At 36.6% G+C, this 24,969-nt stretch overlaps 5 protein-coding genes and 1 long non-coding RNA gene across 20 annotated transcripts; 2 read left to right on the top strand and 4 right to left on the bottom strand.

Annotated features, from left to right (window-relative positions):
• Positions 1-438: 438 nt before the first annotated feature.
• Positions 439-2,705, top strand: LOC104819743 (rac-like GTP-binding protein ARAC11). Its single transcript, XM_010549966.1, has 7 exons — positions 439-972; positions 1,377-1,464; positions 1,566-1,675; positions 1,795-1,858; positions 2,077-2,141; positions 2,239-2,304; positions 2,398-2,705. Exons 1-7 carry the CDS (start codon positions 874-876, stop codon positions 2,497-2,499), a joined length of 594 nt encoding a protein of 197 aa, XP_010548268.1. The 5' UTR covers positions 439-873; the 3' UTR covers positions 2,500-2,705.
• A 456-nt stretch (positions 2,706-3,161) lies between these two features.
• Positions 3,162-5,605, bottom strand: LOC104819741 (F-box protein At4g35930). 5 transcript variants are annotated; one of them, XM_010549964.2, is made up of 6 exons: positions 5,454-5,590; positions 4,630-5,150; positions 4,450-4,536; positions 4,269-4,343; positions 4,030-4,139; positions 3,162-3,944 (listed from the first exon to the last, which is right to left on the bottom strand). In XM_010549964.2, exons 2-6 carry the CDS (start codon positions 4,900-4,902, stop codon positions 3,683-3,685), a joined length of 807 nt encoding a protein of 268 aa, XP_010548266.1. In that variant the 5' UTR covers positions 4,903-5,150; positions 5,454-5,590; the 3' UTR covers positions 3,162-3,682. The 5 variants fall into 5 exon arrangements, with proteins under 5 accessions (XP_010548266.1, XP_010548265.1, XP_010548264.1 ...); XM_010549963.2 differs by having other exon boundaries at positions 4,078-4,139; positions 4,450-5,150; positions 5,454-5,605; XM_010549962.2 differs by having other exon boundaries at positions 4,450-4,921; positions 5,454-5,600.
• Positions 5,606-6,765: 1,160 nt separating this feature from the next.
• Positions 6,766-9,625, top strand: LOC104819739. 6 transcript variants are annotated; one of them, XR_772853.2, is made up of 4 exons: positions 6,766-7,026; positions 7,093-7,147; positions 7,682-8,684; positions 9,523-9,625. It is a non-coding gene; the product is annotated as an uncharacterized LOC104819739 (long non-coding RNA). The 6 variants fall into 6 exon arrangements; XR_772852.2 differs by having other exon boundaries at positions 6,766-7,147; positions 7,682-8,227; positions 8,345-8,684; XR_772850.2 differs by having other exon boundaries at positions 6,766-7,147; positions 7,682-8,490; positions 8,576-8,684.
• LOC104819740 (protein FD-like) lies at positions 9,018-10,624 on the bottom strand. Of its 3 annotated transcripts, none has more exons than XM_010549959.1 (3): positions 9,684-10,623; positions 9,481-9,558; positions 9,018-9,295 (listed from the first exon to the last, which is right to left on the bottom strand). In XM_010549959.1, exons 1-3 carry the CDS (start codon positions 10,563-10,565, stop codon positions 9,227-9,229), a joined length of 1,029 nt encoding a protein of 342 aa, XP_010548261.1. In that variant the 5' UTR covers positions 10,566-10,623; the 3' UTR covers positions 9,018-9,226. The 3 variants fall into 3 exon arrangements, with proteins under 3 accessions (XP_010548261.1, XP_010548260.1, XP_010548259.1); XM_010549958.2 differs by having other exon boundaries at positions 9,018-9,298; positions 9,684-10,622; XM_010549957.2 differs by lacking the exon at positions 9,018-9,295 and having other exon boundaries at positions 9,307-9,558; positions 9,684-10,624.
• A 4,448-nt stretch (positions 10,625-15,072) lies between these two features.
• Positions 15,073-19,336, bottom strand: LOC104819738 (la-related protein 1C). 3 transcript variants are annotated; one of them, XM_010549956.2, is made up of 7 exons: positions 18,836-19,336; positions 18,420-18,758; positions 17,392-17,884; positions 17,187-17,316; positions 16,971-17,061; positions 16,397-16,468; positions 15,073-16,224 (listed from the first exon to the last, which is right to left on the bottom strand). In XM_010549956.2, exons 1-7 carry the CDS (start codon positions 19,043-19,045, stop codon positions 15,925-15,927), a joined length of 1,635 nt encoding a protein of 544 aa, XP_010548258.1. In that variant the 5' UTR covers positions 19,046-19,336; the 3' UTR covers positions 15,073-15,924. The 3 variants fall into 3 exon arrangements, with proteins under 3 accessions (XP_010548258.1, XP_010548255.1, XP_010548257.1); XM_010549953.2 differs by having other exon boundaries at positions 18,420-18,803; positions 18,911-19,335; XM_010549955.2 differs by having other exon boundaries at positions 18,420-18,811; positions 18,919-19,335.
• Positions 19,337-21,539: 2,203 nt separating this feature from the next.
• Positions 21,540-24,969, bottom strand: LOC104819737 (aspartyl protease family protein 1). Of its 2 annotated transcripts, none has more exons than XM_010549952.2 (10): positions 24,448-24,969; positions 24,162-24,297; positions 23,594-23,829; positions 23,274-23,498; positions 23,005-23,140; positions 22,847-22,914; positions 22,645-22,744; positions 22,479-22,536; positions 22,287-22,358; positions 21,540-21,978 (listed from the first exon to the last, which is right to left on the bottom strand). In XM_010549952.2, the coding sequence occupies exons 1-10, from the start codon at positions 24,744-24,746 to the stop codon at positions 21,791-21,793; spliced, it is 1,518 nt and encodes a 505-aa protein (XP_010548254.1). In that variant the 5' UTR covers positions 24,747-24,969; the 3' UTR covers positions 21,540-21,790. The 2 variants fall into 2 exon arrangements, with proteins under 2 accessions (XP_010548254.1, XP_010548253.1); XM_010549951.2 differs by having other exon boundaries at positions 22,841-22,914; positions 24,448-24,968.

The raw sequence follows: 24,969 nt of genomic DNA, 5'->3' as shown, positions 1-24,969 counted from the left end.
CATATACATATACATATTATATATATATTATATGTATATGTATACACACATTGTGGTTTGTCAGTGTTGAACATTTGGTTCTTGGAGGAAGATCTTGTTTCTTTCCCTCTTTACTTAAACAAATGCTTGTTGATAAGCAGCAATATATGAAATGATTCAGGATAACACAAGTACTTGTGCACACACACCCATATATATATATATATATATATATATATATATAGATTAATGAAGAAATTATATTGTTTTTGCCAAAAATAAGATGGGATTATAGTTGTGACATGTGAAATTGCCAAATAGATGACAAAAAAATATTAAAGTGAACAATTTATGCACTATTAAAATTGTAGGAAATGAAGAAAAATAAAACTAAAAGAAGAAACAGAAACAAAAAAGTAAAATTAATAATAATAGGAGGAAAAGAAAAAAAAAACAAATAACAGAAGAGGTAAAAAGAAAATATAGCAAAACAATCGGGAGGTTCATGGCGGAGATTGTTCCTTTTACGAACGCTTCAATGGCATAAATTTCCGCCCCTTACCTTTTCTCCTTCTCTCTCCCTCTGTTACTCTTGATCCAAATCATCCTCACGTTCATTCATATTGGTTTATTTTCGTGTTGTCATTTCTCGCATTTCTGAGTTCATCTAGGGTTTTAGGGTTTTCCTTGTTTGCTCGTAACGGAGATGGCTAATTGAAGGTGCGGAAGGTGGAGGAAGAAGAGAGTTTATTTCTAGGGCTTTTTTGGGTTTCCTCAGGTGTAGATCTGAGGCTGTTTTTTTTTGTTAATTGCTTGAGATTTCCCCCCATTTTTGTTGTGCGATTGCTTGGTTCGGGTTCTGGGGAGGAATTCGAAGAAGGGAAGCGAGAGGCAATGAGCGCTTCAAGGTTCATAAAGTGCGTGACTGTCGGTGATGGAGCTGTCGGTAAAACCTGCTTGCTGATTTCTTACACCAGCAACACGTTTCCTACGGTAATGTGCTTTCATTCTTCTTCTCATTTATTTCAGATTTTCAAGTTTTGCTCCTTGTTCTTCGATTGGATTCTTTCTGGGTTTTGGTAGTTTCAGTCTCAAATCATAATTATTTCTTGGAAATGTACAGTAGTAAGCTTTCTGGTCGGAAGCAGAGGCTCGTTGAATCTGAAAAATGCAGTCTTTGTGAAGATGACAATGCGTTTTCTTTCTTATTTTGGTGTTCGGTCTTTGTATAAGTTGCTTTGTTTTATGTTTCTCTCTATTAAGCATCTATGAGCCAAGAGAAAAGTGTCGGACTTTTTTCCATATATGATTTAGTCGTTGATTAGTGGATGATATTATGACTGATGGGAAACTACAGAAATTCAATCTTACTAATCTTGTGATTGTCTATGGAACAGGATTACGTCCCGACCGTTTTTGATAATTTTAGTGCAAATGTGGTTGTCAATGGAAGCACAGTGAACCTAGGATTGTGGGATACTGCAGGTACTGATCGAACTCAACTCATACTTGGGAGCTTAAGATACGATGGCTATGGCTTTATTTTATTCAAGCGTCTGAGATTTGTTTTTGTTTCTGTGTAACAGGGCAGGAAGATTATAACAGATTAAGACCATTGAGTTATCGCGGTGCTGATGTTTTCATTTTAGCGTTCTCTCTCATTAGCAAGGCTAGTTATGAGAATGTGTCCAAGAAGGTGAGTTCCCGAGAACTGTCCACTAGCTTCTGTTAGCTAAGACTTGTTGTGAATCAGGAAGGTAAAGAAGTGGTTTTATTTTTGTTTGTGATTTCGCTGCTTGATGTTCTGTTTGACAGTGGATCCCCGAGTTGAAGCACTATGCACCTGGTGTCCCGATAGTTCTGGTTGGCACTAAACTTGGTATGGTTTTCTCTCGCGTTGACTCTGGTGTATCTATGTGTTTATGGCTGCTGGCATGTAGCAAGTACTAGACTTTTGGAAAAGCCGTATGTAAGATCTCCAAGCATTATGTGTCCTGTCATGACAGAGTTGATCTTTTTTTGAACATCTGCCATTTGATGCTTGGTCTCGAGATTGACCATTTTGGTTTGTTTGTATTGTTGTGTTGTGTATGACAGATCTTCGGGATGATAAACAGTTCTTTATCGACCACCCTGGTGCTGTGCCTATTACCGCTGCTCAGGTAGGCATGCATACTTTGGGACAAATTTCTTCTCTGTTTTCGGTATTTTAATATGATAATTGATATCCCCTTAACCATTCCCCGATCTGGATGAAAGGGAGAGGAGCTGAGGAAACTAATCGGAGCGCCTTCTTACATTGAGTGCAGTTCCAAAACACAAGAGGTAAGGGGACAAAATTCGGAATTGATTTATCCTGTTTGCCCTGTTGCTTTGGGATTGTCTTTTCATTGCGTGAAAATTTCGTCTGGAACGCAGAATGTGAAGGCAGTGTTCGATGCAGCGATCAGAGTTGTGCTTCAGCCTCCCAACCAGAAGAAAAAGAAGAGCAAAGGACAAAAGGGCTGCTCCATTTTGTAATCTCCTCTCCTTTTTTCCCTTTACTCCTCGGCTTGTGGCCGTGAAGCTCGGCCAGTTCTAACTTTCCTTGTGATGACACTCTTTAGTTCTTGGAAAAGAATTGTGGTTTAAAGCCTCTTCTGTTCTGTTACTGATAGAGCAGTTCATATCTATATATAGCTGAGCTTAGAGTTTATATATATATATAATCAGAGCATTAGTCTCTCTGTATAACCTTTCACTGCTTTTTTTCAAGTACTAAATAAACTTGTTTGAATGTTATGGCCATAATCCTTGAACCTAGCCACTTGGACATCTTTTTCTCTGAGAAAACAAAATTTGTTGATTGAGTTCCAAGTGTGTTGGAATGTGTGTCGAAATAACACAATCATATAATTAATTTAATATCACAAAAATGAACAAAGGCGATTAAAGAAGTACAGCAAGTTTATAAATAGGTGATTTTGGTTATTAACCGAATAATCGAACTGAATTGAATAAGATATAATCGCATCAAAACCGACATAAGAACCAGTGATTTTGATTTATAAACGAAATAACCACCTCTACTTGTATAATTCACTTGCGTAAGCTTAATGACAGTAACAAAAAATGTGCTAAACGAAAGGAAACAACCGTCATATTCTTTCTTTAAGATCTCTATAATACCTTAAAAGAGCATAGAACAAAAAACATAAAGATGCATATACTTTACTACAAAATGGTCCTGAAATTGACCTCTTCGACAGCAAATTTAGCAATTCTCCATCACAAATTGGAGATGCAAATCAAAACATCAAACACCAAATCAAACCCATGAACGAGGGAAGAGATCCAGAATCCAAAATGGTGAACCTCTCAACTCAAAAGTGCAACCAATCAAACACTCATATTCAGACAGGTGTAGCAAAAAATATACACACAACTGACTCAGTTCAAAGACTTCACTTAATCTGACAACCATTTGCCTGAAACCCTTTGAAACCCTAATTGCAGACTTTCGAGGTTCCCATGTAACCTAGACCCTGAAATGGCACTGCTACAAAACTTGCATGATTCTTACTATTACTATATAGCCTGTTCTATTTAACAACTGCTGACAATGATTATGATGATTATTATTATTATGATGATGATGACGACGACAAACCAACTATGTACAGAGGGGAGGAAAACTGGATGAGGCGACTGCAGTATGGAGCAATCAGCGGAGCTTGTTTTGAGCAACGGCTTGACATAACTCATCCTCATAGAAGAGCACCCGGTTTGAAGCCAGTGATTTGCACAAAGGCTTTTGGATAACCGAAGGAACCATGCATCTCGAAGAAAATGTCTGGTCTTGAAAGAGAACGGCAGCAATTTGCTTCATCTCCGCGATTTTGATCCGAGAAGGTGGTCGAGGACCATGCCTTGGTGCTTTAGGGGTGTGTAGCCTCGGCACAAATGCAGGGTTTCCATCTGCTTTGCTGCATATATTCATAGAATCAGATGATCAGCTTAACAAGTAGTTAAGCAAATTTCAAAAAGTAATAAACCATGCAAAACATGAACCTAACAAATGGCCAATGATCTATTGGCCTTGGGGTCGTTGCACTCAACATTTCCTGTCTTGAACGGTCTGGTGTTGTATAATTGAAATAGTAATGCTTCGCAAGCAAAACCTGTCCAAAAGGGAACTCAAACAAATTCAACTTTAGCCCAATCAGACAATTAAGAGAGGCAGTTTCTAGTACACAAACATGCCAAAGAGGGGATTAAAAGAATATGAAAGAGAAAAAAGAATGGCATACAGCTCTTCTTATCCTTTGAGAAACGTGAAAAACAGCCTTAAGTTGGTCATGGTGCAGATGGCAGAGAAGTTTAACCTGGAACAAATTGCAGATCAGGATCAGCATACAGTACAATAAGGCTTCAAAGGTGCTTATCATGGAAAAGAGAACTGTCCTGTAAAAGAGAAGGATCGAACAGTACCAGTAAATCCATGGGCAGAGACTCGAGCCTCGACTCTGAATTGCATGGATCAGCTTGCGGTGTCTTTGGTGTCCTTACCAAAGTGCTCTGCATAACAATATCCACGGGTGATAACATTAGTGGGCTTTTGTTAAAAGCCTTATTCTCTATTTCCATGTCATGGATCTTCGTTGTCCTCACCAAATTACTCTGCTTAACAATGTCGACAGGCGACAACATTAGCGAACTTTGAGAAGCTTTATGTTCCACTGCAATATCATTCTCAGTTTTTTGTGTATCTATGACAGCCACACGTTTTTTCCCGAGATCAGTGCAAGGCTTGGCAGCTGACGCTTTACTGTAACGTAATTGAACGAGAGCCCCTGGCTTTAAATACTTGTTGCCCGACCTTCTCAATCTCTTTTTCCGCTTTGATGTTCTTGAATCATCACCCTTGGGCAATACCTTCCCCATATATCTTGGTCCTGTTTCCCTGTATATGATAGCAAAAATTCTTCTCCCTTCAGTAGTGACAAGTTCTACTTTGAATTCCTTTGCTTAGGCGGACAACCGAGATACAATGGCTAAAGCAACCATAAATGGAGCCCTGAAACAGTCAGTTCCAAATATTTAAAACACCATCCCAAAAGTAGCAATCATAAGCCCAAGCAACATCGGATGCTCAACACTATCGAGCCACAAAATGTGAAGCGGAAATCATCCTGTATTCACAACAAACATATATTCAATCGATATTACTCGCAGAACAAATCCCTACTCCAACATTAGAGAACTAGAAAAACTCGAAATCGATAAAAACATGCAGAACCAAAGCGAATGATAAAAATGAGCAGGAACACCGACTGAACGATACTTCATCGATTTCAAACCCAAACAAAAATGGAAAGCCACAAGCGAATCGAAACCTTCCAAACCATAGAAATCTAAACCAAAACAGAAGAGTAAATACCTAGATAAAAAAAGAGAATACTTCAAAACCTCGGAGATTGAACGAAAGAACTCACCTGGGAGAGAGAAAGACAGGGAGAACGAAAACGGAGGGAGATGGCGATAGCGAGGGAACAAATTTGGGAAGAGGGAAAGGAGAGGCCCTAGGGTTTTGTTCTTTTAATTTTTTTGTTTTTCATTCGCTCTGTATTTGAATTTCTTAAACAAGCCCGCCAAAAAAATTTCTAATTTTCTAGTCAGAAAACCCACTACCTGTACACGTGGTGAAACACTATTGGTGAATACGATCAATGGGACCCACTTTTACCTAGCTAACCGTGCCATATCTGACAGCGGAGATTGCGCGCGGTTAGATAGAGATCATAGATTCGTTTCCTTTTACGGATATGCTTATTTTTTTCAATTTTAAAAATAGGCGAAATTCTAAGAGAATATTTATAGTACGAGCATCCTATGGAGAAAAAATATCGTTATTTCTCATATGACGAAAGAGCCCTTAGCCATCTGCCCTTATCTCACATACGATAAAGGGTAATTTGGACTTCTTACTTATTGAGAGCTGGGATGCAGGTCCACGCATAGGTCACTTATCATGATTAAATTAAATACTGCGAAAGGACACAATAAACCCTATCACGCGCCATAAATTACGAGTGAATGCCCTCGTGAGGTACAATCGATTTCGACCGACAATAGAATAATATAATATAATATATAGTTTTACGAATCGATCCAAAATTTGAAAGATTTGAATGTGTAGCAGCCTGCCTATCTAAAATTTGAATATTTTATTTGGAGATAATTATTTTTTATTCTATAGTATTTAAGTTTGGGTAGGGGCAATTCGGTCAGTTGACTATTCGTATGTAATGTTTTGGGCTCATTTTCTCTTGGTGGGCTTCTTAATTAATAATGTAGCCCATTGAGCTTGTGGCATTGGTTTCTCGACATTCATGACATCAAATAATGTAAAATTAATTTCGTAAATTTTCTGGTTTTTTTTTTTTAGATCCTAAATTCATTTTATATCCTCGGTTCATTTCCTAAACCAAAGTTAGGTATAGATTCTTTATTTTATTCATTTTTTATTTTTTAAAAATAATGTTTGGTAGACAAAATATTCGAAACATCGTATTCGAGTTCGATATGTAATTCAAATTGATATTGAACAGGATTAAAAAGAAGAAAAAAAAAATCTTTGAATTAACTTTCGAAACCCATATCGATTTAGATTCGAATTTCATTAACAAGATATAATATTATAAATAAAAAAAAAAGGATACTTGGACATGTGAAATTGTGAACGATGTTTAGTATTGTAGATTTAAAAATTAAGGGCCCAATTGAAAACTTTTTAATTTACAGAAATACCCCAAAAGTACGCGCGCTATCTTCCCCGGCAGCCGTTAAACGACGGCTGGTTCTTCGGCCCCTCTCAGTTCTCGATCCTCAACTCCATTTCCCCCCTGAAATCCTCCGGAATAATGAAAACCCCTTGAATTCGAACTAAGATCGAATCTGAAACTCGTTGAGATTAAGCTCAGAACTGCTGAAAGACGCGGTGACTTGGAATCGACGAGATACTCCCCGAGATTCTCGCGTGCCCTCTTTCCGATCAATCCTTTTGAGGTTTGATTTCCTTTCGCACAATCTCTCGATTCGATCGATCGTCTCTATTGCTGATTTCCTTGTCAGGGCTCGCGAGAAGACGAATTCGCTTGTCAACGACGCCATCGGTGTCTCTTTCCCCGTAAGTTTCTGTTGCATGGCGGATTGTACTTTGTTTCTGTCTTAAATTCGTTTGGATCCAAAATGTTACCTATTTCCTTAAATACTTTGGTATTTACGATCCATGCTCAGCCAAGCTAATAATTAGGGTTTTGGTTTGGGCGTTTAGTTTCATATGAAACAGGGTGAATTTAGGTTTCTCTCTACCTGCTACGTCAGATAGTTGAAAATTTTCCAAATCTGCTTCGTGAGTGGCTTGTCCAAAACTGTCGTCTTCAAGATTTGTCCGATCTTTCATGTTCAATCCATCTGGAGAATGAATGGTCTTTTAAGGAATTCTCATTGGGGGGATTATATATCTGAATCTGATTCTTTTCAGTTTTTTCTTTGTTCCAACTACAAAGTTAAAATTGAATCTATCTGTAAGAATTTGATTTGGGATGAACCGCAAGTGTCATGCTTCGTCTCACCATTTTTCTTCTTGATAAATTGGTGTCATTGCTTTAGCTTTCTATTTCATTAATGGAATCTGTTTCTGGTCATGTGAACATGATAGAATCCATGTTTGGTTCAAAGGATGGTAAGATAATCGAAGAGGAAGGCGGTGCATCAAAAGTTTGATGAATTTGCTTCGCAACCTAAAACTGGACATTTCGATCAGAACAAGGCAGCATTCTCTTTCTTGTGCTTTGGTCCATTTTGGAGTTTCACTAAATTGTTGTTGAAGCAAAAGCAATAGAGAGCCAAACCCAGATGATAGGAAGTGAATGGAGGTAGGGTAAGATGGGATATATATATATATATATATATATATATAACAGAATCACACATATATATACTAAACCATTGCTGTGCTTAGTATCTAAGAAACCACAGGTTTGAGAGCTGAAACAGTAGAGTATATAAACACAGTGATCGCTTGATTTGAGGACGCCTTTTAGTGTTTAGTATTCTCGTGGACCGGAACAGTAGTTGAAAGCAATATTCAAAGCAGTATTGGATATTGACTTGATGGGTGCAGAGTGTACCGTACAACGTGAAGATAGAATTTGGCCAGGGGAGGAGGAACAATGTATAATGGAGGCATAGAGTCCCACTTTTGGTAAATATTCCTCTCAACTTGATGATACTATATTTACAAGATATGAGGCCGGGATGTTCTCTTCTCTTTTGTTTCTGGTTGCTAATAAATCAAATAAGGAATAAAACCCGGAAACAGATCAGGAAGCATCATCATTTAGGCTTATCCCCATTAGGTGATTGGGAGTGGATTGGAGAAAAGAAGGAACAATTCACTTGACAAAACAATGCCTATAAAGTAGCATATATGGTGATCAGCAGTACAAGTAAAAGAATAGTGCAGTGGTATTGGTATTCACCTATCATATTCTCCCTTGACCAAATTGAAGTGGGGTTGACTGGTTTCCCATTGGGTTGGGGGTTTGATCAGAATGGCAACTTGTTGGCTACAATGGAATCCAGACAAAAGAAGAAAGTTGTGATAATAGAGCTGAAAGAAAGTAAATGCCTCAGCCTCATTAATAGGGTCCGGTCTTGAGGTACGTTTCAGCCCCGTTCTTTGGTATTTTCTCAATTCACTAGTTCACACACATCATTGCACCAAACATGGTTTTGTCTCTTGGTTAGTAATGTTGCTTGCTTAGATATCTTCGGCAACCAAAATAGCTCAACGGTAGCCAACACTTTTCTTTAATCATTTATTTTAACCAAGATCTGTCTGCATTAGAAGATGGTAGGAAGTTGCAAGTTACTTAATAGAGAGCAGAGGACTGAGCTTGAAATTAGTACAGAAGTCAAAGTCTTTGGATAGAAAAAAACGACAAAAGACAGGAAAGAGTCGGGGACAGGTAAGGAGTTCCTGTTCCTTAGGAAATGGAAATGACTCTTTCTGTTTCTAGATATTTTTACATCTTCCTTTCCCCGTGATATCTTGGGTTTAACTGCAAGTTTTTGCTTAGTCATAGCTAAAAAAAGGTACAAGCTTTTTTTCTTTTTCCTGATTCATGAGAAACACACTTCATCACCAAAACCATAAACAGAAAGGGACTTGAAGATTTTTCTTTTTCTTTTTTTCCCCCCTTCAAAACGGAGCTGTTGAAGTCCGTTGAAGTGTGTTCTTTTTGGGAAGCTGGGATGCTGCCGCCATCCTCTGCTGCATTTCCATGAATACAAACACAAAAATGCGCATAAAAATCAGAATCTTTCAGTCAAAATATTACGAGTTCAGAATTGCTGTCTCTGATGAAACTGCTTAAGTTTGGAGTTAGACTCCAGATTTGTCTTATCTTCTTGACATGAGGAAAGAGTAATACTATCAACTTGTTGCTTGTTTACCTGTTCCTGTTCTCCCTTGAGTCTTGCATTTTCTGCCTGCAGGTTAGCAATTTCAAGCTCCAGCTCATTTGTATAAGCCTGCAGAATCACAAATACCAAAACCCACAAGTGCAAGAGCTTTCTCAGATGCCAAAAACACCTCATTCTTTCCTCATCTCAAATGGTACAGAGAAAGGAGTTGCGAAGAGAGGAGAGGGACATTCCTGTTTCCTAGCCCGAGAACGAGCCGCAGACTCTCTGTTCTTGATCATACGCTTATGGCGTCTGTCACTTGAACTATCAGAATCTTGGCCTCTTTTCTTCCCATAAAAACCAAACTGACCAGCTGAAGCCAGAGCCTCAAAAGGGGTGGTGAGAGAGGAAATATTTGAGGAGAGGTGAGGGTGGTTCTGCAGATGAGGATCTGGGTTATCAAGAAACTCGAATCCAGCGCTCGAATTCAAGCTGAGAACAGTTGCAGGAGGTGGGAGAGGAGAGCCGTACAGAGCAGTGACAGTGCTAGTGTCGCCATTGCTGGAAGAACCCATGCTCAGTCTGGTCGGCGGTGGGTCATGGCTCTGTGGTCTGTTGAGAAAGTCTTGGAGAATAGAGTTTGGGTGTTGGGTCCTGACCCTGGGATCATGGGGGATCTGGCCGTGATGGTGGATGGAAGCAAGGTTTATGTCTTTCCAGACCTCTTCCATGGCGGGTTGTGGCTTGAATTGGGCTTGAGAGATGGGTAAAGAAGACGAGGATGTTGATGATGATGGTGAAGAAGTGGAAGAAGAAACTCTGTCGAGACTCTTGTTCTTGTTGCTATCGGACAACAACACTCTATGGCTGTTCTGTTCCTCTGCTGATGACAACATTGGAAAACAGAACAACAGAAGCAGCTGAGTTCTTTCTTGAGTGTCAACTGTCTTATACAACACAGAGAGAGAGGGAGAGAGAGAGAGTCTGATGTTGTGGTAATGTAATAGGCGAGAGAGAACAGAACATAACAGAGCTTCTTCCCTTTCATTGGTCATTTCTGGTATGATGGTTGGGTCCAGTGGAAGTGACACAGAGAGAGAGAGAGAGAGAGAGAGTAAATAAAAAAAATCCATAATTATTCCACCACTAATATTCACTTAAACAGGATTAGTCGTGTGCATCAAACTTGTTTAAGATAAGATTATCAAATACAAAATAAACCTCTTTTATCAGAATCCTTGTTTTATAGAGAAAAAAAAAAGTATATTCTCATCTTTCTTTTTTTTTTTGAAGTTAGTGGTTAAAAAACTCTTGAAAAATAAAGCTTTTTTATTTGGGTATTGTCTTCTTCTTCTTCCACTTTAGTATCAAAAGAGCCTTTGGATCCTCCCCTCCAAAGACTCTCTTTCAAAGTCTTGATTTACTTGCTTTGATTTTTATCCCATTTTTTTTATAAACAATTTAATGAAATCTAATATAAACTGATATACATAATAATCATTATTGTAGTTATATTGCTATTCAATATATATTTATTTTCTTTTATGTCAAAAATATCTTCTAGTAGTAAAAATGATACTGACCATGGTAAAAAAAAAAGTTAAAAACAATTGGCTATTGCACTCAATCACACTTTATTTTGTGCAAGGAAGTTGTAAACTAACATTATCACAAATTAATAAAATAAACATTTTATTCAAACATTTTATATTGTATTATATTGTTCGATTTTTATTTAAAAAATAAACAGGAATTTTTAAAAAATTCGATTTTTCGGAGTTTTTAAAATTCGGTTCGATTTCGAAAAATTCTGATTTTCTAAAATTAATAGCTTTCGGAAATTTTGGACTGCTTGTATCGGAAAAAAAATACCGTATTTTTTTATTCGGTTCAGTTCCGAAGAACCGAACCGAAACGTACACCCTTTTTTTTGCATACCAAAAATTATTAGTTACTTAATAAATTAAATTAAATTAATTGCCAACATGCCCTTTGACATACAGAGATTAAAATTAGTTCAGTACAACTTTCCTTTTCTACCTAGTTGCATTATTGGAACTTATATATACAAATTTTATAAAATTGCTTGTGAATATAAGAAAGACCGAATACTATTAAAATAAACAGAAACATTTTATTGTGAATATATATATATACAATTTTATAAAATATTAGGAGTTGTAAAATAAATATATACCTTTTTATATAAATATATCAATCGTTCAAATTTTTATATTGATATATAAAATTTTAAAATATTATCATATGTTTATCTTGATAATAGAAACATTAAATTAAATAATAGTTAAATATCGATAATTAATGAAAACTGAAATTTATCTAAGGATGATTTGATTAAAATTATTAGGTTGGAAGTGATAAAAAATATGATTAAATTCAAACATCGAATATTAATATTAATATATATCGTGATCACGTAATGTACAAAATAATTTTGAATTTGGATATGAATTTTAATTTTTCTATTTTAAAGTATAATACTTTAAACATTTAATAAAAATATACAAAATATTTATAATATTATTGAAAATTACCAAATTATTTTTCAATTTTCTTAAAAAATCATAAATTATTGTTTTTATAAAATACAGATTTTTTATGATTTGCTATTCAAAAAAAAATTATACTAATTCTGATTACAAATCCAATGTTTGTTTGAATTCGAATACTCTAAAATTTTCAATTATTAATCTTTAAGTATTTAGAATGATTTATATATTAAAAGTTTTATTATAAATTGATTATTTTAATATCGTTCTTATTTAGCTAAATTTGATAATATTTTACAAAATTGATATATTTATATAAAAAATTAAATAGTTGATATATTTATGTAAAAAACACAAAATTGATCTATTTTACATTTAAAAATTACAACTTCGTATATTTTGGCAGGAACCAAAAAAAAAGAGTCCCACTCTCCAACTTTATAAAGGAGGAAAAGTCCAATCGATGAACCTGCAAAAAGCAGAGACTGTAATGCGGAAATAAGAAAAAAAAATTACAAAATACAAATATTTTGTAAAATCATAAAAAAAAAAGCTTATAGTAAGTTCCAAACTATAATACCAATTTGGAAATTCATCTTCCAATATAATAATAATAATAATAACAATAATAATAATGATAATGATAATCCCGTCCTCGTACATGTTACAATTTCAACAAGTAAATGACAAAAAAAGAAAAAGAAGACAACCACGAAGAGCAAACCAATGATGACGATGGAGCATGTGAGGGTGGGGGTCGGAGTTTTGGTATTCGATTCGAGTTCGGATTAAAAATGGTTCGATTTGGTTTTTTTCGATTTTACAAAAATAAGTATTAATCGGTTATTATATTATATTTGGTTTGGTTCTGGTTTTATTAAAAAAAATTATTTTTTGAATTTTTTTAAAATTTGTTTCGATTTAATTCGATTTTGAAAAAAATACCATATTTTTTTGTCCGGTTTTTCAGAATCGAACCGAACCGAAATACTCACCCTATGTAAATGTACTCCTACTATACTAGTTTTGAAATTACAAGTTATTTTTATTACATTAGTATATATATACACACACTTTAGTATACCATATGATATTCGCCAATATCTATTCTTAACATGTTTTTTTTATGGACATGACTCCCTCCCTTGACATGAGCACAATCCCAATCCAATTCAATTAAATAAAAAAACATAAATTATATATATATATATATGTATATATCCACGTGTGTATGTAAATATCCACTTGCAAAGCAAACAAAACATGGACCGTGTGGGTGAATCCAAATAACCATTGGAACAAAAGCAAGAAGTGGGGATGAGAGTGAGAGAGTGACGTGTCAAAGTCGAGGGAGGATTGGACAGGTGTCAGCTCTGTATTGTTCTGTCCATAACTCTACAAACATAAAATATATTTTAATATATATATTATTAATTTATTATTTATTATCGTTTAATTCCACCAATGCTTCTTCTTAGGCTGGGCCCGTTGGGGGATTGGCTTAATTTTGTTGTCTAATATTTTCCTTCTTAAAATTTGACATTATATTATAAAGAAAAAAATGAATATACAGAAATAATAGATTTATACACTCTACAAATAATAATAATAAAATATATAGATAAATAGCAATAGAATCGAGCAAAAAAAAAACTCGAGATATAAAAAGGAGTCGTCATAACTTGGTCGTGGGATGTTCTTTTCTACATATGTCGATATTTTTTTTTTTGAAAAAAAAATTAATTAAATTAAAAGATTGTAAAAGAAAATAAAAATAGAGGAGGGACAACTGATGTGTGATGCTGACACATCGACCTAATAAATTTATTATTATTATTATTACTCGAAAGTCTGATTTTGTGATAAATAAAACTATTCTGAGTTTCGATTACACTTATAAACCAACGGATAATAATGAGAACGCACCCATCTGTTTGGACCGTCGATAGACCCGTCCGTACGATACGAATCTTGCGAGTTTCCGCTTAGACCGTACGAACACGTAGGTAGTCGTAATTATTAAAGTCATTAAAAAAACGTTTCAGCAAAAATAAATAAATAAATAAAATGGGAAAAAGGAGCATTAGTAAGGAGGGAGGGGAGAAGAAGGTGAATGATCCAAAAGAATGCTAGCCGTTGGATGATAGAAGTGGGAGTAATGTACTTTTATAGCAAAAAAAATAATCGGTAAATTTGATTTTTTATACATTATTATGTAAATTTACTTGAATAGAAATTCGTAAATTTTGGAAATTTTTACGAAAATCAGGTAGCAATAAGAATTTTTTTGGTGTAAAATTGATTCTTGTTTTTCGAAGTAATTTTCGTATTATAAAGTCAATTTCATTTGAGATTTGATTTTTATGCTATAATTATATGAAATGCTTGTTGAAATTAAATATTTTGATTGGTTATGCATCAAAAACAAAATCACGAAGGATGTATATTTTAAAAATATATTTCCTAGTATTTTTTTCTAGTTCATAGTAAGTTGGACGTATAAGGTGTTTCTTTTTTGTAAATTGTTTGTTCTGATTGGATCACAAAAATAGTAAGTGCGTGAAGTGCACGTGCCTGCATGCTTGTTTTAGTTCCATCTTATCAAAACAAATAAGGAAATTACGCGATTTAAAATAGAAAAACGTATCATCGCATAAAACTGCAAAAATAGGGTTCATGCCAATATTACCTTGCGGTAAAATGGAAAAGAGGGCATTGATTGGGGCTTTAACCACCCCATCTCGTGAGAAGTTTCACTTTCTGGGGACATTACTCACTCCAGTGATTATTTCATTACTTACAAGATAAAATATCCAATCATCAATTCATTCTATATATATATACATATATAGAAAAATTCGAGAGCATGGCCCATGAGTGAGTAAACCCACACCCACACATATACATATAAATATACATATATATATATATATATACATGTTTTCAGATTATCCTAAAAAACTCTATTAAAAAAAAGCATCACACATGATGAGAATGCCCATCAAGTGATCATGCACACAAAACTTATATATATATATATATATATATGTTTCATTTTACAATCAAAGCAACTCGTTATCCTAAAGAGCTACTAAGATTTGTATCATAAATGAGATTGCCCACAAAAATGTGTACATAAAGGTTGCATCTTTAAAAGAGAAGAGTTGGAAGCAGAACATTCCATGAACACCAGAGTGTTTCCACAATGACCATCCCTTTTATGCCATAAAGACTCCAACAGAGAGGGAATGGATCTGAAGGGAACAAAATCACAAGTCTCCGGACACAAAACCATATTATGACTCCAAGACAGCAACAAACATAATAATCCGAATGACGGGTATCGACCTATAGGCCGAATATCGCAGCCGTCCTCCCTAAGAAGCGAGCGAGCAAGCTCGCCAATGTCAAAATCTATTTCCGGCTTACACCCTCTTCTTCTGATCCCCTCCCTCTGGCAAATGAACCACTAAAAAGAAAAACTCGGCCGGAGGGGGAGAGAAGAGAAGAGGAGGGTAATGCAAACTGGTAAATCTCCATGAAACCAGACACGTCACCATGGCCACAAACACAACTATGGCCACTGACCCAGTGTGTAACAAAAGTGAAAAAAATAACGGTAAAAAGTCTCAACATCCCAAAAGAAGAAGAAAAAACCATATATATGTCCAGTTTCTCTATAGCTAGAATGATAAAAAAAAAGGTTTGATCTTTTTTTTTTCCTTCTGTTTTTCCTTTTTTTTCCTGTCTTTTTGGGGTTTTCTAGTGTTTCTTGAACTTTTTTTTTTTGGTTTTTTTTTTCTGGGTTCCCTTGTGCTATTGGTTTCCTGTATTGCACAAGACAAAACAATACATTCACGTACCATGTCAGACACCAAATGCTCCAACAAGATGTTCATTGTTTGCTTCTCTGGATGTCATCTCTCCTTCTCCCCAAGAGTTTTTCTTCTCAAAGATGAAAATGTGCAGCAGAAGCACATCTTTAGTTCAACTTTGATGGTGGAGAAGAGACAGCTGTGTCACTGCAGTTTTCTGCTGGATTGCCACCCAACAGATGTTGCTGGACGTTTGAATAGTCTGAGAGGGTTTTGCTTGTTTCCACATGATGACTGGATGAACCAATGTGCTCTGTTGAGTTCTGCTCGAGAGAAAGGCCTCGGACTTGTGCTGCCAGCGTATTCGCCCTTTCCCCGGACTGGGGACTTGAAACACCAGGGAAACGCATAGTAGCAGGCAGCAAAAATTTTTGCCAATTATGGCGCTTCCTTATTTTGTCACCACCCTAGAAAGGAAAAAACAGTTTCAACCACATATTACCTCAAATATCTCAGCAGATAAGGAGAAAAGCTTGATAACTTGACTGTTTAATTTCAACCCTTTTGCTGTCATTTACAAATTTTACTCGCTATAAATCATTTTATTTTAAAGACTCATGACAGATCAAGACGAGGCACCTGCACTTCAACAACAGGTGAACCTTGTAGAGCGTCCAAAATATGCTGGACATTATCAGTCAGCTCAGCAACCTGAAAAAGAAAAGGAAGCATGGCAGAGATAACTGAAACGAGAGCACAACACCAGAAATGTGAATCGAGTTCGAGAACCAAGTAACAAAACGCTAAATAATGTTAAAAAGCGAAAAGGAAATTGGTGGCATAGAACCAACTGAGCAACCAAATAAGAGTATATTATCCCATTTTATGGAAGGCAGGGACTGAAGGGGCTTTTATCATTGAACTTGTCAATAAACAAGGCAGCATTGGTTTCTGTAAGTAACAAGTGGTCCTTTTGTGTAAAATCTATTTTTATCATGTGGCTATTAGGTATATAAATGAAATTTCAAGGAAAATGAGATTCTAGTAGCTTGAATATATAACTACTCAGTATGCGAATATCATGCGATGTTCAAAGCAGACATAGCAAGTGTTAAACTTTGGCAAAAAAGAGTTCGTACCATGAAAATACTATGAAGACAGATTAATATTTTGCCATTAAAGACAAAAATGTTTATAGGAAAAAAAATATCACCTTTCTGAAACCTGCAACCAATTGGATCGGAACAAAACCCTGATCATCCATGAACTGGCGCAGGTATGTGTCTTTAATTAAATTCTCTTCACTGTAACAAAAGCAAATTTTGCAATCAGACTCCACCTTCTGATAGAGATGGAAGTAGTGGTAACGTTCCATTGAGAAAACAACAACACAAAATAAGATAACTGTAAAAATCTAATAAGGTATTACCTAAAATAAAAGTGTATTTGATTCTGTATTCTGGTATATAAAGGAGGGTCTTGAACTTGGTAGAAGACAGGAGATGGAACAGGTGCAGCAATGAAGGGCATGCGGGGATAATAAATAGGCAATGCCAGTTCTGAAATGAAGCAGACACATTACAGAGCAAGATTCATAACAAGGAACACAAAAGCAAACCTTCAATGTGCCTCACCAGGGAAGGCCACAGGACTACCAAAAGGTTGAATAGTCTGGGCTGCCATAAATGGCGCAGGAATTGGCTGCTGCACAGGTGCTGGAGCATGTCTTACAAACCCTGGATTGCCCCTCTGTGGTGGTGCATGGCCATCTCTCCCATTAAAGTTTCTGTTCCAATTATGATTCCCATGTTCCTGATTGCGCCTGCCCCCGTGATTTTGATGATGATTGCCATTTTGGTTCCTGTATGAGTTCCGTTGCGATTGGTTGTCATTACCGCCCTGGGATTGTGATCCAAACCCATTCCTCTGGTTATGGCCTCTAGGCGAAGGGTTGTGCAAAGGCAAGTCAGCAAATGAACCCGGCACCTGTGGCTGAGCAACAGTGCCATTAGCAGATGGGAAGGTGCCATTTCGTTTAAAAGATCGATGGCGAGAGTGGTGTGGAGTTGGATTAGGCTGTGTGTCGTTGCCTTGTTTTTGCACAGGAACAGATTCATTTCCAGTTCCCTGAACAATAAAACATAAAAGCATAAGAACAGTATGAAATCAGAATCATGTCAATATCAACAATAGAGTATATAATGCAAGCAAATGAGATGGTGCACACGATGAGAAAAACAGAAAACCTCAACCCCATAAAACTAGCAAGCATTCCAGAACATACAACTCGTATGATCATATCTCTTGATCCTAAGACAACTCAACTAAGTAGCTCAACACGCAAAAATAACTAAAGGTTTTTTTGTTGGTAGGTGAAGGGAATCCGTATCAAGGATCCACAGTTAACTAGAAACACATTCACAACCAACCATCCTTATTTTTTCCACTTCGTTGAGGTAAGATGCATTTCAACAGGAGGCGTAGAGAATCAGTAAAAACCTCGGAAAATAAGTCTGCTAAACTTTTGTAGCAATCAAGCATCATAAAACTGCATCAATCTGTACAACATCTCAGTTAAAATCAACCAACGACGGAGATATTAGGCACAGAAGGCATAAAGTTTCCTCTTTTAAACCAAAAAAAGCAAGCAAACCATTCAAACCTGAGAAAAGGGAACGGAAGATGACGACGCCGATCCATCCGACAAACTTTTCAACGAATCAGAAGAAGACTTGTTCGAAGGAGTTTTCGTGGTCTCAGAAAGAGCAGGCCACGACGATGCCCCCATGACGGGCCCGATCTCAGAGGCTCCATTGGACGGCCTGTTCCAAACCGGCTTCTTTCCCGCATTGCCCTGAACTCCACCAGAGCTCTCCGATTTCTCATCGTCCTCCACCGACGCCGCCGCTGTCATGAGAGGAGAGGAGGGAGCGGCAGAAACGGAAGCAATCGGCTGGATCGCCGCCCTGGATTGAGGCGAGGAAGGAGCGGCGGCGATCGGCTCCGATTCACCGCGCACGATTTGGGTCCATGGAGACGATGAGACCTGCCGACCCGGGCGGCGTAACATCGATCAACCAACTCAGAGGAAGGAGCGGCGGCGATCGGCTCCGATTCACCGCGCACGATTTGGGTCCATGGAGACGATGAGACCTGCCGACCCGGGCGGCGCGATTGAGATCCGGCGGCGGCCGTAGGGCTACCGTGATTCTCGCCCATGTAGCGAGGAGACGAAGCAGAAGAAGATGTGGCGTTATTGGCACTAGCAAGAGCATCAGATGCCATCATCGGACAAAAATTAGGGTTTGCTCGCGAGTCGATGAGCTTTGATCGACACAGTATCTAATAACGAATATCGATGGCCCCGACCAAAAAAACCAAACAAAAACCCACAAAAAAAACAGATGGTGACAAATCGAGGAAAGGAGGAGAATCTCTGCGACGGAGAGATTAGGGTTAGGGTTTGTGTAATGCCAAAAATTCTCCAAAAAAAATTTCCGGGAAGGAGAAGGAGACGATGCAAGGGGAGAGAAGGAGCAGTGGAGGCTCTCTCTTCTTTCCTTTCCTTTTCAGCCTCTCTCTAAAAGGGCATTTTATATTTTTTTGTTTTTGTTTTTTATTTTACTTTTTCCCGTTTCGCTTAGCCCTTGAGAGAATCGTGCTGCGGCCCAAGCACCGGGAAAGTGATAAATTACTGAATTACCCTTATGATAAATACGATAAAGAAAACACAATTTTCTCTGATTGGCTATAAAGCTTGCTGGTGGATTATTGACTTTTTCGTCAAATGTTTCGGATGTGACACGTGTTGCTATGCGATTGGATGTATTCTCAAACAAAAATTAAAACAAATCGATTATATAGTTAATTGTGAATAACGTTTTTTAGGCGTGAGATTACAACAACACAAATAAAATTTTAGCACTTAAATTGCAAATTGCACGCCTTTTATTTTATAATGTACTCGCCATTAGATAATTTTTTTTATTTAGATGAAAATAATAATATTTATAACTGAATATTTAACAAGTAAGAGAAATATTTTGATAAAATTTATTGTTAAGATATTTTAGGATTTTGTAAAGAAAATAAAGATATTTAAGAATCAAATATGGTAGATTCCATTTTTTTTCCTCACAATATATTATATACAATCCTCTCCCATAAATGCATTCAACATAAACATTAATGTATAAAAAGTGTACATATTTACGTGCATCCAAAAGAAATGGAAACAATATGAGGTTTATGAATAACAACTATTTACACCCTAATATCATCTCTAATAAATAAAAAAAATCACAACTATATAGAGATATATATATATATATATATATATATATCACTTATATATGATGTGTATGTATAAACTAAATGCAAATATTTTTTATGGACTGATCTATACAGATTTTTAAAAATTCAAAATGTCGAAATTTTGAAATAAAATTAAAATTAATAATAGAATAAAAAGTAAATATGTGAGACAGTGAAATAGATACCATTTGTTTTGTCATAATATATTACATTATATTGGTTATAATCTTTTTTTACTTGAATTGCAATATCAAAGGAATTTGTTTACATTTAACAAAAAAGACTAACGATTGAATAGTGTACGAAATTCGCGTATGGACACATTTACATTAATCCAAAAGAAATGGAAATCACCAACAAAACTAAATATAAAAATTATATGATCAGTTTTTTATTTAAATCATATGAGATTTATAAATAAAAAGATATTTATAACTTGATATTATACCTGATAAATATAAAAATTACAACTATATGTGTATACATATATCACTTATATGTAATATGTGTATGTCACTTATATGCAACTTAGTATATAAACCAATTTGATTCCTTATTGAATTAAAGTATGGATTGAGATATTAAAAATAAAAAATATATAATTTGTGAATCAAAATTGATTGTAAAATGATAAATGTGCAATGGTGTGAGGTGCAAATGAGGTGACACGTGTTCTTATACGATTGGATCGATTCTTAAACAAAACAAAAACAAATCATAAAATTAAATAGTTAATTGTAAATAGTCGTTTTTAAATTGCTGTAAGATTACAACAACACTAATAAATTTTTAGTAGTTAATTGTAAATTGCACGCCTTTAATTTTACAATGTACTTTCCATTAAATAAAAATTATTATCAAGATGAAAATAAGTATAAAAATTATATTAACATATTCATTATCTAAATCAAGTAGGATTATGAATAAAAAATATTTACAATATACTATCATACCTAATAAATACAAAAAATTATAATTGAATAGATTATTATATTAAATTATGTACAATCTTTTTCTCATAAATCATTCTGTTGAATTCAAACAAATTCGTTTTCTTGCTAACTTTGTTTATCTACCACGATTCGTCATAAACTATTCGATTATTTGATTAAAAGAGTTGATTTAATTCCTCATACGTGATTGATCTATCGTTATCTCGTAAATGATCAATAATAGAAGTTAGAATATCAAATAAAACGATAGCAGACCCAAATTAAATTAAATTTCTCTATAATAAAATTAAATTTGTCTCAATCATATATATTTTTAGATACTCCGCTTTACAACTACAAAATTAGTAGTAGAACAAGAAATAATTGTCTCTTACACATACCAATCTTTTGTTTTACAGTATATTATATTATGTATAACATTTTTCATAAATCTTAGTGTTAAATGAATTTGTCTTCATTCAATAAAAATGGTTATCGTAAAAAGCAAAGAAATACAAAGGGTAAAGAACACTAAGTATAGAAACTATATTAGCGGTTTCATTATCTAAATCATTTAGGGTTCATAAATAAAAAAATATTTACAACCCAGTAATATCATACATGATAAATACAAAAAATCACAACTATATACGTATATTACTTATATGTAATGTGTGTGTATATATATAAGCCAAATGCAAATCTTTGATCTTTGATGTGATAAAGAGGGACTCCTAAAGAACCAAATCACTGGAGAGAGACGTTGAACTAAAAGAATATGATTTGATCAGAGGAGGAGAACCAAAACTGGGAGTAGAATCAGAAGCAAAAGTGCAAATGAGGCCGAAGATGCGGACGAGGAGTTCCGCCTTTGAGAGGGTATGTTTGTGGCCTCCGGGTTGAACGAAGTGGCCGGAGGTCTGGCCGTCGAGAAAGTCCCGTTGTAGGGTACGGAAGACGCCTCGCCGCTGTAACCTGAAGAACACAAAAGATTCAAGAAGATGAGATGCGGGCTCGGGCGAATAATACAAGATAAAAGTGACCCAACAGGTACAATCCCGGGGGTGTAACTAAAACCCGAGGGCCGAGGCTGTCGTAACCACGAGAACAGGTCATTCAAATTTTCGGTATCTGGGCTGTGAACCAGGATAAGATACGCAAGTACATTCATAGCTATGTTTATAGTGCCTCAGCTGGTAAGCTAATGGGACTTTTAAGACAGAAACATTTGTATGTTTTGTAAGGGCGTGTGAACGAAAGTAAATCATCGTAAACACACTCACAGTCGGATTCTTTCCAACCGAGAACCATCTTCTCACGATCAAAGACTATGCGGTATCCAGTCATGAAGTTCTCTGCATCAGCAGATCGAAAAATCCATAGCACGTTTAAGTTTAAATCAGATTCCAAAATGTGACATAAATGGAAGCAGGAAGATAAATGATCTCCAGTCGAGTTCGTAGATAGATACTTACGTCCGATGATGCTGATATCTTCGATTTTTATGACGGCTAAGCAATAGACGTCTGTGTCCTGAGAGATAGAAAGGGAACAGCTTTACTATAAGGCCGAGAAGGGCAATTTGTCCAAAACTTAAGAGCGATATAGAGCGTTGGATGTGAGAATCTTCGGGGGGCTAACCTTCATAGGGATGACTACTAGTGGGTGATAGACGGGATATGTATCTCCGCCCTTCATTGTCAGATTCACGGCCGGGTATCGGAAGCTGTCTTGGTTTGGACTGCAAGGGAGGAAGAAAACAGTACTCGGGTTTTAGGAAAACTCGGGAGATGATTATCGGGACATGTTTTGGTAGGGAGGCCAAAGGAAAAAAAACCTTAACGCGTAACAGTACTCAAACGGCAATTCGGAATCAGCTTGGTAACGTTTGTCCAGAGCAAGAGAATTGAACTGCAAAAACAACATATGTTTTGTTAGTCGTCATCTATTACTACGTACTCTTCAAGATAATATGGTTATACGCTATAAACGAAGACGTACGCTTTCGGAGATAAGGGTATAAGCCGGATCAGTCAAATACGTGAATGAGGTCCCGGAGTCAAAAACAGCACTAAATTCGAGATCAGCGGTATTCCCTCCCACGATGATTTGGTTGACGGTGACATTGTAAGTAGGACTGGTAACAGAAACAAAAAAAAAAAGATTCAGACAAGGAAAAAAACCAAAGAAATGAAGAACAACCGGAAGTAACTTTCACGAATGAAAGAGACAAGCTCCTGTTGGAAATGGTGTGACTGTCTTATGTTTACCGTGATTGTCTTATGTTAAACGGTGTCTCCCTTTGGTCCAAGCTGCCTTTATCTCCAAAACCGATCCTCCCAGTTCCGTCATGTCCAAAACACATTGAAAAAGAGTTCGCTGAAACTCCTTGCTTCGCTAATACGCTTGGAACAGCTACATCTTCTAAGCCAAGGCCAAAAAGACCATTTGGAGCCGCCCCATCGTGGAACACACCCGTTTGAACTTGACCACAACTACACAAATGGATAAGGCGAGGAACAAAGATTAAGGAAGAAGAAATGGGCAACGGGTTTGCGCTAAAAAGAGAAATTGACAATCCATGGCTTACCCCAAGGTAACCCTCGCATCAACAGCTTTGGATCTATTGTCGTTTGTAACTAAGTGAAGCACATCCTCAACCAAGAACCCAGTAGACGACGTACCATTGGAAAGATACCGAACCTGATAAGGGCAACTACTAAGAGAAGATGGGCACCGATCACCTCTTGTACATAACGTGCTATTGCATAGAACGTTAGTGCTTGTGGACGATGCATTAGGGCTGTAAACATTGAGGTTCAATGTCTGTTAAGACAAAAAAAGCTCATGTAAGGAACATCACAACAGCAAAAAGTTGATTAAACTATTGCTTAACACTTTTCGGGTAACAAATAGGCTACAAGGAGAGTTCAAAAATGGATATGATGAAACAGCTACAAACTGAGAACACATGTTTGGAAGGTCTTTTGTCTCAACTTTGTCCAAATATAGAAGCTTCTGTCAACAGATTGCGTAAGTCAGATTCATAAACTACAGCTAATCTTTTGTCTGAACTTGGAGTCTCAATCATAAGCAATAGAAAACCCGATTCTTCGAATCTGGAGAGAACAAAACCTAAGATCAAATCCAAGAATTACCGCGCCGCCTGGTGATTTCAAGTCTTGAACACAGTTGGTGCAATCGCAGGGCAACCAGAACAAGTCACTTCCGGTGTCTAGAGCGACCAGGAACCATTCAGGCGGCGTCCCTACCGTCACATTCGCGTAATGCAAGCTGCACAAACAGGACAAAGACACGGTAACATCGATCAACCAACTCAATTTTGTCCGATTCCGACAGCAAATCAACACGCTTTTCCAAAATTAAGATCAGCTCTCGAAGCATACACAACGCACACAGATGATAAGAACAGAGGAACCTTACAATCCAAGAGTGTCGACGCGAACAGTCTCGTTGCCGTCGGCGAAGGTGACCAGAGACTGGTCGTTTCCGGACGCGAGACGACGGCCTCTGATCAGGCGGTCTCGATGAGCCATGACTCGGTAATACTCGGGCGAGTCCCGACTCGGCAACCCATCTCCGGGCAAAATCCCCACGACCCGATCCGAGAACCGGTGGTTGAAATCGAACTCGAATCTGCCCAATCCGTCGCAACCCTCCATTCCCCAGCTAGAAATCAGCAGACCCAATAGCAGAATTCCACAGCTCGAGAACCAATCCATGACGGTTCCAGTTCTCACCCCAGATTCCGGACGACTTTCCCGAGAAAACGATGGAAACAAATGTAACCCCTGGATCTTTCTCTGTGGATAAGACAAGAAGAAGTAGAAGAAGAAGAAGAAGAAGACGACGACGGCTCGGGAGAATTAAAAACGAATCCGAGAAGTGAGGTTCGGAGGATCTTGAGAACTGGGGAAGCTCCTTTTCCCTTTGAAGTCAATTTTT

This window comes from Tarenaya hassleriana, unplaced genomic scaffold, assembly GCF_000463585.1.
Source record: "Tarenaya hassleriana unplaced genomic scaffold, ASM46358v1 Cleome3, whole genome shotgun sequence".
Classification (NCBI taxonomy): Eukaryota; Viridiplantae; Streptophyta; class Magnoliopsida; order Brassicales; family Cleomaceae; genus Tarenaya; species Tarenaya hassleriana.
Note: the sequence above shows the minus strand (reverse complement) of the source record. Positions and strands in the feature narration are given on the sequence as shown.